Source organism: Hippocampus guttulatus, chromosome 8 (genome assembly GCF_054856545.1).
Source record: "Hippocampus guttulatus isolate MCC_2025c chromosome 8, RoL_Hgut_1.0, whole genome shotgun sequence".
NCBI lineage: Eukaryota > Metazoa > Chordata > Actinopteri > Syngnathiformes > Syngnathidae > Hippocampus > Hippocampus guttulatus.
In genome coordinates, this window is record NC_141268.1 from 11870827 (window position 1) to 11888408 (window position 17582).

Genomic DNA, 17582 nt, shown 5'->3' on the forward strand with positions numbered 1-17582 from the left:
TAAAACTGTAATAAAGATATTCAAATCTGCCGCCAAAAAAACGTCACAGAGTGCGAAATTAGGTGCATTCAGGTACTCCCGTCGGAGGGGAAAGGGGGATCCCATGCCCACTGATCCTCATACATAGACGAAGTCATTTCAAGAGTTCATTGTTATTAAAAAATATTTTTAATATGTTCAACCCGCTTTACAAAGAGGTAATACATAGTACACCATAGTGACAGGAACAGTAAACCAAATTAAAATATTAATAAAACGCTGGGGTGGCAAAAGTACTCACTTGGGTTAAAAATAAATACATACATTAATAATAATAATAGGAAAAATGAGAACAAAAGTCAAAATATATTGGCTAAAATACGAGTACTGTACGATGGTGTGTAACTAACTGTATAACTTTTATTACGAAGGATCCCCGCGGATGTTGACAATCAGTTCAAAAGCTGACTGCCTAGCTTTTATTGTGAAGGCACCCCACGGATGTTGATTGAACGCGATTGAAAGAGAGCATCCAAGGTGCTGCATTTAATGCCAGACCTAACTACGGAGGTGTGTCGATGACAAACCTAACGATCTAAATCTTTCCGGACAGATGACGTCCGACGTCAACTAAATCAAGCCTGGAGTTCGGTCCAGGCCGGATTCTTCACTTTCGCTCGTAAGTGAACTTCTCCTCGAATTTAGCCATTCACAGCTGATCTGTGTGTGTGTTCTTTTACGATACAATACACAGGACATCGATAATGAGAGCTGTGGCTCAATAACGCCGTTGTTGTCTTTTAATTGCATTGACTTGAGACAGCGACGGTGGCACTGGTTGATGAATTAAAACGCGAGTTCAAACAGGGAGATGATCGAGTGCGTTATGTGCCCCTAGCCTCGTGTTTCCAAACCTTTATAGAGCCGGGGCACATATAGTATTTTACATTTGAAAAATCTCTCGGCACACAACCAAACGAAAAACGTCGTAGAACTAGAATTATGATCACCTCGTCTAAATGATTTCAGAAATCGACTCTCTTCGTGTAAATTCTAGCCCTGTTCAATAGAAAAATTCGCAGCCATGACTTCTGTTGTCCGAATGGCAACAGGTGTACACGCAGGTTAGTTGTACCTTCTGCCACCTAGTGGAGAGTATTTAATCAATCCGCTTGTAACGACAGTCGTCGTACGTCCTACTATATCGCAGTGCACTTTTTGACTTCATTGAATCGCAGATTTTTTGGGGGGGGTAAATCGTTCCTGTTATCGGAATGATTCACTTTATCGCAGTATTTGGTTATTTTTCCCCCCCCCCACACGGACTCTTACTGCAGGCCACGTAGCAATCAACACGAGCCAGAAGGAAAGAGTGCATAAAAGATAGAATGTCCTAAGTTTGAGATCATTTCACACATAAAAAAGAAGCTGAAGTGCAGTGTGCCTACCGCAAAATACAACTGGCCTAAGTTACACAACTCTATGTCAATGGTAAAGTATGTTTAGAGTGAATTATCTTCCCTCCAAATAGAGGGAGGACAGTCGCGGATTCACCTTTAATCCCTTTATTGAACAAATGGTAACAAAATACAGTAAACTCAAGCATAATCTTCGATGGCCTCAACTAAAGCCATCACTCAACACGCAGAGTGGCTAAGGTTTAGCCCGTTAACAGGCAGCAAAAATGTCACAGATACTACAGTGTAGAATGTCTGGAATCGGGATATGATATCACAAGCCTGACGCTTCAAAATATACTGAATATATGAACAAAATAAACGTTTGATCGCTGCCTCATTGCTTTCCTCCAAGATGAATAAGGGAGTACTCTATATGTCACTGGCCTAGATAGATGAACAAAGATGCAAGATTGTTGGCACAAGATTATGTACCCTTCTGTATGACATCAGAAAAAAGGCCAAAGAAAAGCTAAATACACTTGTTTAAGATGTTTACTGAGATTAAATCTCATGAAATTTGATGACGTCTTGTGTTAATCATTCTCAATTTTCTAGAAAATGTGGATCCAGTGTTGACAAAAGCATTTGATTTCGAATATCCAACTGCATCTTTACCGAGCCTTATTGTGGTTCACCTTATTGTTTGTTAAACGGGTGACTGCGCCGGCCTCGTTTGATTCTTCTTCCTTTTATTTAAAGGGCTCAAACATGGCTCTGTCATTCCTTTTGGTCTTAGCAGCAACAGTGATTCTTATCAGACCGGAGACACCTGTAACCAAGGTAGAAAATTAACCAGTCCAGTGTACTTCGTTCAGCTTTAGCCAAGTTTCTCACCATTAACCTCGTTGTCTGTCCACAGGCTCTACGTCATAACTCACTTGAGTGCTGCAGTGACAAACAGAGGACAAATAGCTCGTGTTCAAATGATACTCGTTGCGAACCAGGTACCATGTTCTTGTTTGAGACAGCCAACAGATGTGTAAGCATGTGTTTGAGGTTTTATTATTTTCTGGCTATCCTACTATTTTTTTGGGGGGGTGGGGGGACAGATTAAAAGAAGAACTCATTTTTTAAAAAAAGGAACAATAAAACAAGTGGTGCACACGTGCCGAAGTGTATAATGATGTCGGATTCACATTAACTATTGTGTATAAGTAATATTTTTTACGATTTACTTTTAAACCATGATGGTTCGAAATACAGAAACTGAAGCTGCGACCAATAAAGATAAGAAAGAAGCAATAAAAATGCCAAGCCGATGAATGTACATGCCAGACACAGAATTGTGTGACTTTTAGTTTGTTTGTTCAAGCTCAGGACATGTTATCACAACATGAAAGGTGTCCTGACTGGTCCACCAATTTTACAGACCTTTATAGGTCATCAAGTGTTGCTATGGCAATGATAGCTAACATGCTTCCCCTTGTTCGAGACCCGTGTATTATATCAGTGATATTCAACATGTATCCTCATCCCAAATGAATCCGCATTTTTGTGTTGATGGGCCTTTGAATGGGAAAATGTGCTCATATCGTGATTTCTGTAGGCTGCTTCTTCCGTGTCCTCGAGGGCAGCAACACTGTTTGCATATTATGTGAGCCTGCCGCCATAGACTCGGAGAATGTAACGAGCTGCACCTACAGTAAGCCATTTAGAGTATTCGTGTGGTTTCTTTAGATCAGTAAAACTATATAATAGTGTTGTTTAATTTACTGTACCTATTTGTCTTCGCCCTTAAGACTACACGATGGACAGGAGAAACCATACAACGGTCACAACTGTAATGCCTAAAATTGGTAAGTTATGTATTCACCTCCTGTGCTGCCGTTTCCTTCTGCTTGAATGTGCAACCAATTCCCTTTGTCTACTTCAGTATTCCCCTTTAAATGTTCCAGTGAAGAACAGAATGATCGATTGTCAATTCCCAATGCATTACGTGAAGGTACATCACAAATACTAGCTTTTATTTATTCTTGCGTTGAACAATAATTGTGAAAAATAGTACATTGTAATCCTAATTCAGTTGTTTGCTTCTCACACAGTCGCCTTTAGATGGCATCATTTCTCCTATGAAACACTCGGTAGTTGTCATCTCCACAGTAAGCATTTTGTGTTGCTTTTAAAAAGTAGCCACTTCATTTCAAAACTTTAACTCTGAATAAAATGTGCTATTTTACCAAGCCATTGCATTCAAACACACGGCAAAAGACCATGCTGAGCTTGAGCATGACATACTCTGAATGAAACGTTATCTAGAAAGCCGTCCTTGAGGGGCGTTTAAGATGGTTGTGTTGACACCAGCCAGCTGTCTTTTTTTTATGCTGCCATACAAAGAGCCCAACTCACAGAAATCACTTTCAAGTGCCTCCTTTTCAAATGCGGCCGTACGAGTGAGCTCACAGAACTACCAAACAGAATATAAGAGAGTATTCTAATTATTTTAGGTGGAAAAAAAAAACATCCGAGATTGAAGAAACTTCTCTTCAGCGAAGCTCTTCTAACTCTCATGTGCTTAATCTTTCTGGTCAATCCAAACTGGTTCCAAATACAATTCCTATTTATTTTTTTAGGCAACAAACTGTACTGCCGGTTCATTGTTATTCCGGGTGCCGTCTGTGTGCAGGTGGCGCAGGCGTGGCCGTCTCCCTTCTTTTTGGAACGCTGTTGATCAGCCTGTTCTTGATCCTCTCTGTTGCCTCCTTCTTCTACCTCAAGCGCTCCCATCGACTTCCAAATATCTTCTACCGTCGCAACAAGGGTAAGCCCGTTCGCACTGTCGCAGTCGTACACCGAGTCCTTTTTAAGTGTTCCAATTTGACACAGGGTTCCAAATCACTCACGGCAACTGTTAGGCATTCAGAATGAGTGTGGTTTCATTGAGACCAAAAAATACCCTGAGTTCAAAATCAGACCAGTAGTACGATACAACATAACCTCTGTGTAGATAGAGAACGGAAAACATTATATATAAAGTCATCTTTCCTTCCAGCATAGAATAACTTTTTAAAAAATAGTTTCACAACACATTCAATCTTATTTAATGGAGAATTAAACGGAAAGAAATATCTGCAATAATATGTTGTATGTGCCCCCACTGGTCTTAACTCATTTTTATTTGCGTTTGTTGAATATGAATTAAGCACTTTAATTAATTGCAGCAACCACCGTTTTTGGCTAATACCGCCCTCTGCTGTTGGCTGAAATTAATGTCAAACTCATCTCGGGTCACATGACGTTTGTGTTGTCAAAATGGCAGCGCCCTGAGCTGGATGAAAGTGGAACGAAGCTTAATTCTTATCCCATGAATGCAAAATTAATGTGAATGCTGTGTTTGGACTATTGGGGGCATATGCAACATATTCTTGTGAAGAAATTGTCAGATTTTTTTAACAGGAAAAAAAATATGACAAGTGTAAGCTTTTGTTAAATTGTTAATTATTATCATTTTAGCATAAAATGTATCGAAAGTCCTGCACATGTTGTTGCGCGTGTCTATCAGGGTGCCGCGTGTCATCTGCCAATGCGCATACGAGTGTCTAGCTGTGAGCTGTGGTCGGCAGCTGTTTTATTCAATAAATGGTGAAATAGTCAATGGTATATGTGGCTCTCCTTTCCCACATTTGAGGGTGTTAAAAGAAGTATGCTGTGAAAAAAAGATCGCATTTTCACGCCATTGCGCAGATTGGGTAATTGCGTGCTGTTTGGAACCTGAAAAAGTGATCTTGGAGTCCCGTTTATAGTATTGTGATGTATTAGCCAGCATTGCAGTCCTCAAACCTTTTTTTTTTTAAAATAAGAGTTTAAGATTAGTGACAGCATTTATTTTCATTCATACCCATGTTAATGAGAATTCCAATTTGTATATATATTTTTTGTGTGACATACAGTAAAAGCAGAAGTCACAAATCAATTGATCTTACATTCTGTCCTCTTACAGCCTTTATATTCCAACCAAGTGAGACGGTAAGTTTGCTTCATTTATGCAAAACCTAATTATGCATTTTGATTCATATACACGCACACACGCAATGTGTCACTATGGCAATTATATATATATTTTTTTTTTTTATTCTTCTAGGCTGTGATGATTCCTTCCTCTACAGGTAAGCTAACTTTTTACTCAACATCATTGCCAAACAGGTTATACTGCACCGAACAATGGCAATCAAGCCTCGTTGCAGCCTGTCGCAAATACTTTCTACAGTAATTGTTTTTGGGGTTTTTTTTTTTTTCATTTGAAGCGAGAAAGCAACGATACGTCAGACGGGAGCGTCCCCCCACCACATCAAGTAGCAACATCACACCCACCGCATCCACCCCGAGGGTCTACGACGTTTAGGAGGAACGAGCCAATGTGAGAGTTTGTCATCGAAAGATGTCCCGTTTTGACTTCTTGGGAGCCAAATTTGCACTGCAGCTGTTTTTATTCCATGTTGCCTCATGATGAAATAGTGTCCGTTGTCACACTCCTTCCGTGAAATGAGGCACATACCAAATAGAGTGGCATCTTTGAGCGGCTTCTATTCTAAGCCGTGCTAGTTTTTGTCCCGCTCGATTTTGACGTTTTTATTCGTGATTGCTGCAGTGCCACATGTGTGTGTGCTATTATTTAAGTTAACCTTTTTTGGCGGGGGCGGGGGGGCAATATTTGTATATCTTCAAAATACATATATACTGCAGTAGCTGAGAAGCAAGACATCTCAATCATTCCAAAACAACTTCCACGATCGTCACTGTATCGGTCACATTTTTTTCTCATGATCGCAACGACATTGTGACATTGACATTACAGTAATCGCTTTCACGTGACACAAATGAGGCGTCCCCCATGAAACAGCCAAGCGACAGATTGGATTTGTGTGTATTCATCAGTTTGAGGACTTAGGTGCAGTGAGCCAGTGACCTCGTTGGCTGATGGTGACAAAGCATCATCATCGTAATAGCCCAGTGACGTCTGGGCTATTCTTTAGAGGTGTGTGTGTGTGTGTGTATACACTGTAGTTTGCAATACTCTACTGTACTTTGCTATCTTTGACCACACGATTGACATTTATTTTTTGTATTTATTATTTGTATCCAAACTGAATGTATTTTCCTCATACAAGCCAGACATCACAGTTCGGTGTGTACGCGCAATTTTTTTTTAATCAAGGTCTAATTTTTGAACTGGCAGTATCTTTTAGCTGGAAATTCAACAGGAAAATTGCTGAAGACTGTGAGATCATTTGCAAAGAAAAACAAATAGTTCCATGTTCCAAATGAGTCACGCGCCCTTTGAATCCAATGTTCTGAATGGTTAATTCAAATGCTTTTCCTACCATAGCCCATTAAAATGTTGCCAAGATAACCAATATTCTTTTAAAAATGTAACGTTAACATATATCTTGCCACCTTTGCTCTTGTCTGATTCAGAAGACAAATAAAAGGAAACAGCTCAATGCCAATTAGCAAAATATGAATAATTCTGGGCTAACTATCCATACGTTAAAAGAAAGGAACAATTATGTTAACTCAGAGAATTCTCTGTCACAGAGAAAAAGACCCCCCAACGTAGAATGAAGAAAATATTTGATGTAGAATAACAAGGTCTTAGTGCACTTTATAAGCAAATGTCAGGCCAGTTTTTTTTTAATCGAGATGCTTCAGGAGAAGATGTTGCTAACTTTTTCGTTAAATTGTATATTTATAAATACTCTTCATTATTAAATCCAGCATATACTTGTTTGCCAAAAGTTATCGAACAAATCGATTGCGATGACGACTGTGCCATGAAGAGCTTTAAATGTTGGATTCGTAGTTCATGCTTTCATCCGGTGGCCTTTTGCTTTAAAATAAGGCTGCTCTGCAAGTTTCATTCTTGACATGTTCACATTTTGAATAGACTTGAGGTTTGAACGAGCGCATGTGACGCAAGCTGAACTAAATAAATCACTTTATAAACAAGAAGCGGTCACGACTCGCCATGTTGCCTCATGTGTTTGACAATTGCGAGCGCAATACATGCACACGTTGTTTTATACAAATGATCTATTGTTTTGTTACCGTCTACTCGTGACGCGTGGAGGACGGCTGTGGCGGCGAGATGAATGTTTGCGAGAAATAAAGCACCTTCCAGGAAGCCCTGTCTTTGTCCAACTGCGTGATTACTCGTGTGTACTGTTAGTTCAGAGAGAGGAGTGATTTAATTCTTTGCATACTTTTATTCACCACTGATTCTAACTGAACGGAGAGTTAGCCTTGAAGTAAAACAATCCACATCTTCAGGGAAAAAGTCATTTAATGTATATCGAAGTATAATATCGCTGCTCAATGTCATATGATTGAGGGAACTGAAATGTTACACCTCTGCTCATAGAGGGCAGGACAAGTTCACCAGCAGCAGCAACAGCAACATGTGACTGAACATAGTCTATTTATAAAGAGCCGTCCAGGGCACCGGTGTGAGATCGCCAGACAACGGGACATTTTCCCGCAGGAGACTTCAGATCGGAACGTTTGTGCTTGTCTTCTTGCAGGTATGTTTTATAGATAGTGAATTCAATCAAGCACGACGAGACAAAAGGAAATGGAGATGACTAACCGAGAACGTGGTGAATGCTAACTAACGAATGTGTGCCTTTAGAATCAAAATAAGTCACCTGTTGAGTACTTTGTGGTCAAATTGGTCCATGCAGTGCTGTAAAATGTATCAAATATTTTGCCCCCGTTTGTACTAATTAATGTGGTGACTCGAATAAGCCCCATATTGCATGATTTGAGAGGTCTTAAATCTTTACCTGATACAATAATGTCTACAGCTGACAGCTTTCCAAGTGCCCTATATTTAGCACAAACATGTCGCAGCCCAGACAGTTCAATGCTATCAAGAGGACAAATGGCAGTGTTGTGTCCAAGGACCGGCAACCCGAGGCCAAGGCCAAGGACTTGGAAAATTTTCCGAGGCAAGGCCAAGGACTTGAGAAATTTTCCGAGGCCAAGGACCAAGGACTTGCCTCCGAGGCCAAGGACCAAGGACTAATTTTGAAGCTGAGGCCTAGCCGAGGGCATGTATAAAACAATGCTATCATAACACTTGACAGGTCTTCATGATTTGCAACACCCCTCCATCATAACCCCTTGCACTCCCTAACGCTTGAATGAAGTGTTTTTATTCAAAGAGTAGAACAGTCAGGGTACGTGTTATTTATACTGAGAAAAACAAAAATAAAAGCATATGATATACATTTATGAATGAATGTTTTAGTGCAGTCGTTTCTTAATATGAAGTAAATCAACACTCAACAGGCATGACATGGCACGGAAGACAAGTTGAGAAATGACTTTGCATAGACGTCAATCACTGAGTGCAGAAAAAGCGGTAATCTCTGCAGTGATCATTTTACAGTTTACCGGCAGCGAGTCCCAGGGACTCGCTGATCACAAAAGTATGAGTGCCATTATGCATTGAGAGTCCCAAATTTCGAATTCTGAAATGGTCTCCTTATTCAATTGCATATGATAATAACACAAACAACAACATATACATACAATGATAAACAAATACTGCAAAAATTTAAATGATTCAGTAGCAGGCCTGAGGATTTCGGAAATTCATGGTAACCGTTTTTCGGTTCCGTCGGATTACCCAATGGGAAACCATGGTAACTAATGTTGGGTTCCGTAAACGTTCATCATGGGAACCCATTTTTCTATTTTGACTGATATTCATAATCATGTATTCTGACACTCAAAAGTTCAATGTTTCAAGGGTCAATGTTTGAAAACGATGCACAATGAACATTACATCAGTAGCTGTGTACTCCAGGTTTATTCCAAAAAATAAATGGATCAAAAACTGGTGTACTCATGTGGCATCATCAGAGTATACACGCCATGTATACGCCTTACTATCCATCCATCCATCCATCCATTTTCCGAACCGCTTGATCCTCACTAGGGTTGCGGGGGGTGCTGGAGCCTATCCCAGCTGTCTTCGGGCAGTAGGCAGGGGACACCCTGAATCGGTTGCCAGCCAATCGCAGGGCACACAGAGACGAACAACCATCCACGCTCACATTCACACCTAGGGACAATTTAGAGCATTCAATCAGCCTGCCATGCATGTTTTTGGAATGTGGGAGGAAACCGGAGCACCCGGAGAAAACCCACGCAGGCCCGGGGAGAACATGCAAACTCCACACAGGGAGGCCGGAGCTGGAATTGGAATACCTCTGCACTGTGAAGTCGACGTGCTAACCACTGGACTACCGGGCCGCCTTACGCCTTACTATACATGGTTATTTTTTCGGGTTAAAGCGCCTTACTATACATGGTAGTTTTTTTTCGGCTAAAAAACGCCTTACGATTCATGGTCCTTTTTTTCGTCTAAAAACGCCTTACTATACATGGTCGTTTTTTCGGCTAAAAACACCTTACTCTACATGGTCGTTTTTTTTTCGGCCTAAAACGCCTTCCTATACATGGTCGTTTTTTCCGGCTAAAAACGCCTTACTATACATGGTCGTTTTTTTCGGCTCAAAACACCTTTCTATACATGGTCGTTTTTTTTTTTTTTGTTAAAACGCCTTACTATTCATCGTCGTTTTTTTCGTCAAAAAACGCCTTACTATACATAGTCTTTTTTTTTCGACTAAAAACGCTTTACTGTACGTGGTCGTTTTTTTCAACTAAAAATGCCTTACTATACCAGGTTTTTTTTTTCGGCCAAAAACACCTTACTATACATGGTCGGGGTTTTTTTGTGAAAACGCCTTACTATTCATCGTCATTTTTTTCATCAAAAAACGCCTTACTATACATGGTCGTTTTTTCGGCTAAAAACACCTTACTCTACATGGTCGTTTTTTTTTCGGCCTAAAACGCCTTCCTATACATGGTCGTTTTTTTTGTCTAAAAACGGATTACTAGACATGGTAGGGTTTTTTCAGCGAAAAATGCCTTACTAGATACATGGTTGTTTTTTTCGGCTAAAAACGCTTTACTATACACGGTTGTTTTTTTCGGCTAAAAACGCCTTACTATACATGGTTGTTTTTTTCGGCTAAAAACACCTTGCTATACATGGTCGTTTTTTTTCGGCTCAAAACGCCTTACTATTCATGGTCGTTTTTTTCGGCTAAAAACACCTTGCTATACATGGTCGTTTTTTGTTTTTTTTGTTAAAACGCCTTACTATACATGGTCGTTTTTTTCGGCTAAAAACACCTTACTATACGTGGTCGTTTTTTTCGGGTTAAAACGCCTTACTATACATGGTCGTTTTTTTCGGCTAAAAACACCTTACTATACGTGGTCGTTTTTTTCGTCGAAAAACGCCTTACTATACATGGTCAATTTTTTCGGCTCAAAACACCTTTCTATACATGGTTGTTGTTTTTCGTCGAAAAACGCCTTACTTTACATTGTCGGGTTTTTTTCGGCTAAAAACACCTTAATATACATGGTCGGGTTTTTTTTTTGTTTTTTGTTTTAGTTAAAACGCCTTACTATTCATGGTCGTTTTATTCGGCTAAAAACACATTGCTATACATGGTCGTTTTTTTTTTTTTGTTAAAACGCTTTACTCTACATGGTCGTTTTTTTCGGCTAAAAACGCCTTACTATCCATGGTCGTTTTTTTTTTGTCTAAAAACGCCTTACTATACATGTTTGGGGTTTTTTCGGCTAAAAGCGTCTTACGATTCATGGTCGTTTTGTTTTGGCTAAAAACGCCTTACTATTTAAGGTCCTTTTTTCGGCTAAAAACGCCTTACTATACATGGACGTTTTTTTTGGCTAAAAATGCCTTACTATCCATAGTCGGTTTTTTTGTCTAAAAACGGATTACTAGACATGGTAGGGTTTTTTTCGGCGAAAAACGCCTTACTAGATTCATGGTCCTTTTTTTCGGCTAAAAACACCTTACTATACCTGGTCGTTTTTTTCGGCTAAAAACGCCTTACTATACATGGTCGTTTTTTTTCGGCTAAAAACGCCTTACTATACATGGTCGTTTTTTTCGGCTAAAAACACCTTACTATATACTGTACATGGTCGTTTTTTTCATCGAAAAACGCCTTACTATACATTGTCGGGTTTTTTTCGGCTAAAAACACCTTAATATACATGGTCGTTTTTTTTTTTTTTTTTTTTTAGTTAAAACGCCTTACTATTCATGGTCGTTTTATTCGGCTAAAAACACATTGCTATACATGGTCGTTTTTTTTTTTTTGTTAAAACGCTTTACTCTACATGGTCGTTTTTTTCGGCTAAAAACGCCTTACTATCCATGGTCGTTTTTTTTTTTGTCTAAAAACGCCTTACTATACATGTTTGGGGTTTTTTCGGCTAAAAGCGGCTTACGATTCATGGTCGTTTTTTTTTGGCTAAAAACGCCTTACTATTTAAGGTCCTTTTTTCGGCTAAAAACGCCTTGCTATACATGGACGTTTTTTTCGGCTAAAAATGCCTTACTATCCATAGTCGGTTTTTTTGTCTAAAAACGGATTACTAGACATGGTAGGGTTTTTTTCGGCGAAAAACGCCTTACTAGATTCATGGTCCTTTTTTTCGGCTAAAAACACCTTACTATACCTGGTCGTTTTTTTCGGCTAAAAACGCCTTACTATACATGGTCGTTTTTTTTCGGCTAAAAACGCCTTACTATACATGGTCGTTTTTTTCGGCTCAAAACACCTTACTATACATGGTCGTTTTTTTTCGTCGAAAAACGCCTTACTATTCATGGTCGTTTTTTTCGGCCAAAAATTACTTACTATACATGGTCGTTTTTTTCGGCTAAAAACGCCTTACTTATACATGGTCTTTTTTTGGTCGAAAAACACCCTACTATACATTGTCGTTTTTTTCGTCTAAAAACGCCTTATTATACATGGTCGTTTTTTTTTCGGCTAAAAACACCTTACTCTACATGGTCTGGTGGGTTTTCGGCTAAAAACGCCTTACTACACATGGTCGTTTTTTCGGCTAAAAACGCCTTACTATACATGGTCTTTTTTTTTCAGCTAAAAAACGCCTTTCTATACATGGTCGTTTTTCTCGGCTAAAAACGCCTTACTATACATGGTCGGTCTTTTTTGGGGCTAAAAACGCTTCACTATACATGGTCGTTTGTTTGGGCTAAAAACACCTTACTATACATGGTCGTTTTTTTTTTTCGTCTAAAAACGCTTTTCTGTACATGGTTGTTTTTTTCGGCTAAAAACGCTTTTCTGTACATGGTTGTTTTTTTCGGCTAAAAACGCCTTACTATACATCACCGGTGTCCAACTTATTTCACATGGTGGGCCACATACGGCCTCGGTCGATGTCAAGTGGGCCGGACCATTAAAATGATACCATACTTTGCTAAAAACAACCAAAACAATATGTCTTTCCTTTGTTTTGGTATAAAGAAGCACAAGAACATTTGGAAAATGTTGAAATTTAATGAACGTATCTTTTACAAAACATTTCATGAAGCACCTTACATTTCCTTCAACAAATGTGCAATTTACTTTTATCATTCACATATATGCATTGCAATTGATCCCATTGATTGTACAAACTTTAACAAGTAATTGGTATTGAAAAATATAGTAATGCACTTTATGATTAAACAAGATTTATAAAGAAAGGAAGTTTTAAACCATTTACATGTGCATATAAAATCTAAATGTAAATAATCCCTGCCTCCACCTTACAAACCAGTGATGTGTTCTGAGGAACACATCACTGACGAATGGGCAACCAAAACACTTCCAGAATGACCTTTGCGTCGCCATTTCTGCAACCAAAAGACTTCCAGAATGACCTTTGCGTCGCCATTTCTACTCCCAGGAAAGCATGTGAGCTGTTGGAATGGATGACTTGGATCACAGCATGCGCATCGCCGAGGAGGACTGGTCCAACTTCTGCCAGGAGAGCGAGGAGTGCTGTGTGCCGCAACCTCTGCTCGCCTGTACTGAGGGCCTCCGTTGTTCCGACCGCTCTGTTCCAGCCACTCAGTCGCCGCAGAGCTTAGAAGAAAATAGAACAACTTGTGTTAAACTGGAGCTCATTCAGGATGTCGTAGAAGAGGATACAGCTGAGAATAATAAAGCCCAAATATGTAATGATACAGGAATTCCTCTTTTCAGTCAGGAGGTGCCTGTAACAGAGGAACGCATCCCAGAAGAGACCCAAAAAAGCATCGTACAGACACCGGAGGTCAATGACGTCGCTAGGTCACTGCCGACTGAGCGTGAAACAAAAGTGAGATGTCTGGCTCAGTCTGGCAACGAATTTCCTCTGAGAGAGGAGAAGGAGCGCTGGTTTGTGACGCTGTCGTTGAATGACAGTCCAGTGTCGCGCCGGGCCAGTGCAACTCCAAGGGAAAAAAAAGCTCCACTTAAAAAAAAATGGTGCAGACCCAGGCGGGAGCCTCAACACAATGAAAGTGCGGTGAATAAAAATATCAACGCAACACCAAATCAAAACAGAAGCAAAGAACGAGTCGGGCAGAAAACCTCTTGTGGTTTAGTCCAAAACGTTTGTATGGAAACCAGGCATGATGGCGATATAGAACGAAACGACACACAAAGACCTGAAGATATAACGCATGACCGTGAAGACGGAACAATGCAAGATATTCAGCAAAACCGCCAAGAAAGAACACTGCATGTCCATATAGTCCAAAACAAGAAAGAAGAAACCTTGTACGATGGCGATAGAACGACACATCAAGATGACAGCATGCGGCAAGACAAAATAGAAGCGACCCGGAATGGTGATGAAAGAACGCAAACCAAGAGCAAAAGAACCTTCTGCGTAGATCACACCACACGGCAAGACAATGTCGAAGAAAGCCTACAAGGTGACGATATGGTGCAAAACAACAACGAAGGGGCCTTACATGATGACGGCGCGCTGCAAAACGATATCGAAGGCACCCCGCATGATATTTTTCCTTTGGAGAGGGTGGACTCAGATGAGTTTGTGGACAGTGTTGAATTCTTCACCCTTCCCAGTTCTGGTTCTGAACTCTATCTTTCAGCTTCTGAATCCGTGGCTCAGGATCTCTTTGAGGAGGATTCCGTTGAAAATCAACCAAGAGAGTTCCCGTCCTACTCCTCATCATCATTACCACACAACTGTGATCCAATTCAAAGTTCTGGTGTGAGGAGTCTGCAGGCCAGAGAATCAGATGACAACGGTGGAGGTTCTGATAAAGCTTTTGTTGAGCCCACATGGGCGTTTCCACCATTGACGGGCCAAAGAGGTGCCACAGCTCCAGCTGAGAGCTCCACCCAACAGAAAGCAGATCTGCCGCGAGTCCAAACAGAACCTCACCTGACGGCATGCGGTGTCGACGGTCCTCGGTCGGTTCCTGATGTCATCGTCACCCCCGTGGCCGACGGCCCCGAAGCGTACGCCCAGGCTGCGGGCCGCGCGCCGTGCGTCTACGCCATCTCGGACTTCTGGGACGAAATGGAAAAATTAACCATCAATGATATTTTACAGCTGAGGATGACGAGAAGCCCGTCTTCCACGGAGACGTCCGATGTCCCATCACAAAGCGGTTCCCTTGTGGACCCAGACGAGCTTCATTTGACAGACGGAGGCCTCACGGATGCGTCTGACGCCGCTGACTCGGACTATTTCACACAGCCAGACGACTCCAAGGTGGACAGATCCAGTTGGGATTTCTCTGTGTGTGACTTTGAAGATGACTATTGGCAATTTTTGGGCATGAGTAGGAACCCCAGTCCTGATCTGAGCTGCAAAACCCAACGGGAGGAAGAGGAAGAGGAAGGGGCAAACGGAATCCAGACCCCAGTACCAGTCAAAGACACCGCAAGACAAAACCCAATGTCCAGAGCGATGATGAAAAACAAAAGTGTGCAGAATATACGAGCTCTCAACACGGAGGATTTATCCTTGCAGTCACATTTACACAATGATGATGAGAAGTCCAAGAGAGACAGTCTGGGACCGATAGTAGCAGCACCTCTCCAAGGAGACGATCTGGAATTTTTCCCAGAATCCTTCACCATAGAGGGAACGGGAAACAGGAATGTCATTTTTGTCTATGATCCCGAAGGGACCTCACATGCTCCCGGATATAATGATATGATTTGCACATGTGAGCATAAAATGTTCTTCCCAACTCAGAGCCATAAGTGGAAACCCATCCCGATTTTCTCCTGCTCACATCCGACCGTCGGAGAACTCCCGCTCCTCAAAAGGAATGATCCGTTTTTAAGCGTAGACTTCTTGGAAGAGGACGTCATTTCGCCTGTGCGAATTATCTCGCGCGCTCTCCGGGTAGCTGAATATCAAAGTGGGAGGAGCTTACTGTCATTGGGTAAAATCCGCTTCCAAGACAAAGGCAGCATCTGGTACAGAAGGTCTGATGGGTGGGAACTGCCGATCCAAAGTGAGGAGGGCGGTGTTGTTCCCACGGTGGGAGGAGTTTCCCTTCAAGCACTTGAGCAGCAGAGGATCGTGGGAACAATGCAGAGACCAGGTAATCATCGCAGGTGAGAAAATTGACGTCGCGAAAATTAACGACATCGATGAATGTTTCTTCCAGTGCGAGTGGGCGTCTTGTCTGCGCTGCAGCAGTCTGACATGTGTTTGGTCTGCATCGCATTTGCCTCCTGGGTACTGGCATCATCAGATCCAGAGTCTGCTGATGCCTGGAAAGCAGGTAGGAGACACTTCATTAGGTACACATACTCAAGTCTTACGAGAGCTGTCTCCAGGGGTGTGAAATCCAGGTCCAGAAAGTAAAAACACACTCAAACGTTTTTAGATCACAGACACTCATCGATGACGTGACATCACTTTGAACATCATCGAGAAAATACCTGTCAGACAGAGTCAAGGCTCTGAGATCTCAGACACAGGTGTCAAAGTCAAGGCCCGGGTAGCAGATCTGGCCCGCCATATCATTTTACGTGGCCCGCGAAAGCAAATCAGGAATGTCAAGTTCCATGATGCTTGCTAAAGTCAGAACCAACATTTCAAATTGTCACATGTAATCCACAATAACAGTCATTATTCTTGACTTCTGATTTTAAAACTAGTTATCCACCAATTTGTCGTGCACTGTGTGTGTAATATGTGGAGGTGATTAAACATTGATATGGTTTCCTAAAATTCATAACGGCCCTCCAAGGGAAACCGTAACCACAATCTGGCCCGCGCCAAAAATTAGTTTGACACCCCTGTCTCAGACTGAAATGCATCAGTTCCACAATACAAACAAATTAAAGAACACATTTAGAAAAAAAAGAGGATAAGCAATTTGGGTAATGGCTGGATGGATGTAAAACAAAGTGATTGAAATCAATTGTTACTGTCAAAAGGTCACACAACCAGATATTAGGTTTCGGACAAATTACTTTTTAACCTAGACCACCAAGATTTGGATTTTTTTCCCCTAAAATGCATCTTATATTTGATTTTTTATTGTTTTTGTGAGATATTCAAATTGGTTTGACGATCGGAGACTTTAAGTGTGATACATGGGGGGTCTGAAATGAGGAAAGGGGCAACTATTTTTCCGTGGCATTCTACATCTCATATCTGCGCAACAAAAATAATCAAATGTGCAATCTCTTTTCTAGCTGTGCTTGCAAACGTGAGCGCGCTATCAGCAATCCGGTACCTGCGACAGACCAAGTGAAGATGAAGAATCCTCAGCATGGCATTACCTTATGTAATTACAGTCATGTCATTTCCAGTCAGTTACGCAAGGCTCCATCCATAAAATATATTTATTCCACTTAATGTTCAATCAAAATTGTGTGACAGCATTTCAAGGTTCACAGCATTTTGAAACTAGACGCCAGTAAATCTTATGATGTTGTCAATTTAAAGAATTATGACCAGTTTCCAGGTTTGAATTATGATTGGCTGGGTACGTGAAAAAAAACGAGGATGAATATATCTGTCTATTTTTTGTGTGTCGTTTCATGTGACGAAAGCAAGTTTAGTCTGCAATTTACACAATACTACCCATTGGCCAAGTAAGCCGTTCATAATACCTGGACCATTACTGAGGAGCTGTAGACACGCTTAGCGATGGCAGCAGATTATGGTTTTCACGACAAGCAGCGTCGCTCAGTCGAAAACGGATTGAATGATGGAAGCCTGAAAGTGAAAGATACTGTAAACATA

The 17582-nt window shown here is 41.0% G+C and overlaps 2 protein-coding genes across 6 annotated transcripts; both read left to right on the forward strand.

The window, feature by feature from the left end:
• The first annotated feature begins 521 nt into the window (after nt 1-521).
• On the forward strand, nt 522-7557 carry c8h1orf159 (chromosome 8 C1orf159 homolog). 3 transcript variants are annotated; one of them, XM_086117312.1, is made up of 12 exons: nt 522-658; nt 2139-2219; nt 2299-2383; nt 2986-3081; nt 3179-3235; nt 3313-3381; nt 3482-3538; nt 4063-4197; nt 5377-5402; nt 5518-5542; nt 5681-5793; nt 6312-7557. In XM_086117312.1, exons 2-11 carry the CDS (start codon nt 2148-2150, stop codon nt 5776-5778), a joined length of 720 nt encoding a protein of 239 aa, XP_085973438.1. In that variant the 5' UTR covers nt 522-658; nt 2139-2147; the 3' UTR covers nt 5779-5793; nt 6312-7557. The 3 variants fall into 3 exon arrangements, with proteins under 3 accessions (XP_085973438.1, XP_085973439.1, XP_085973437.1); XM_086117311.1 differs by having other exon boundaries at nt 593-658; nt 5681-7557; XM_086117313.1 differs by lacking the exons at nt 3313-3381; nt 3482-3538 and having other exon boundaries at nt 5681-7557.
• A 313-nt stretch (nt 7558-7870) lies between these two features.
• perm1b (PPARGC1 and ESRR induced regulator, muscle 1b) lies at nt 7871-17579 on the forward strand. 3 transcript variants are annotated; one of them, XM_086118900.1, is made up of 4 exons: nt 7871-7954; nt 13257-15924; nt 15991-16107; nt 17030-17579. In XM_086118900.1, the coding sequence occupies exons 2-4, from the start codon at nt 13278-13280 to the stop codon at nt 17086-17088; spliced, it is 2823 nt and encodes a 940-aa protein (XP_085975026.1). In that variant the 5' UTR covers nt 7871-7954; nt 13257-13277; the 3' UTR covers nt 17089-17579. The 3 variants fall into 3 exon arrangements, with proteins under 3 accessions (XP_085975026.1, XP_085975023.1, XP_085975024.1); XM_086118897.1 differs by having other exon boundaries at nt 15991-17579; XM_086118898.1 differs by lacking the exon at nt 7871-7954 and having other exon boundaries at nt 12940-15924; nt 15991-17579.
• The last annotated feature ends 3 nt before the right edge of the window (nt 17580-17582 follow it).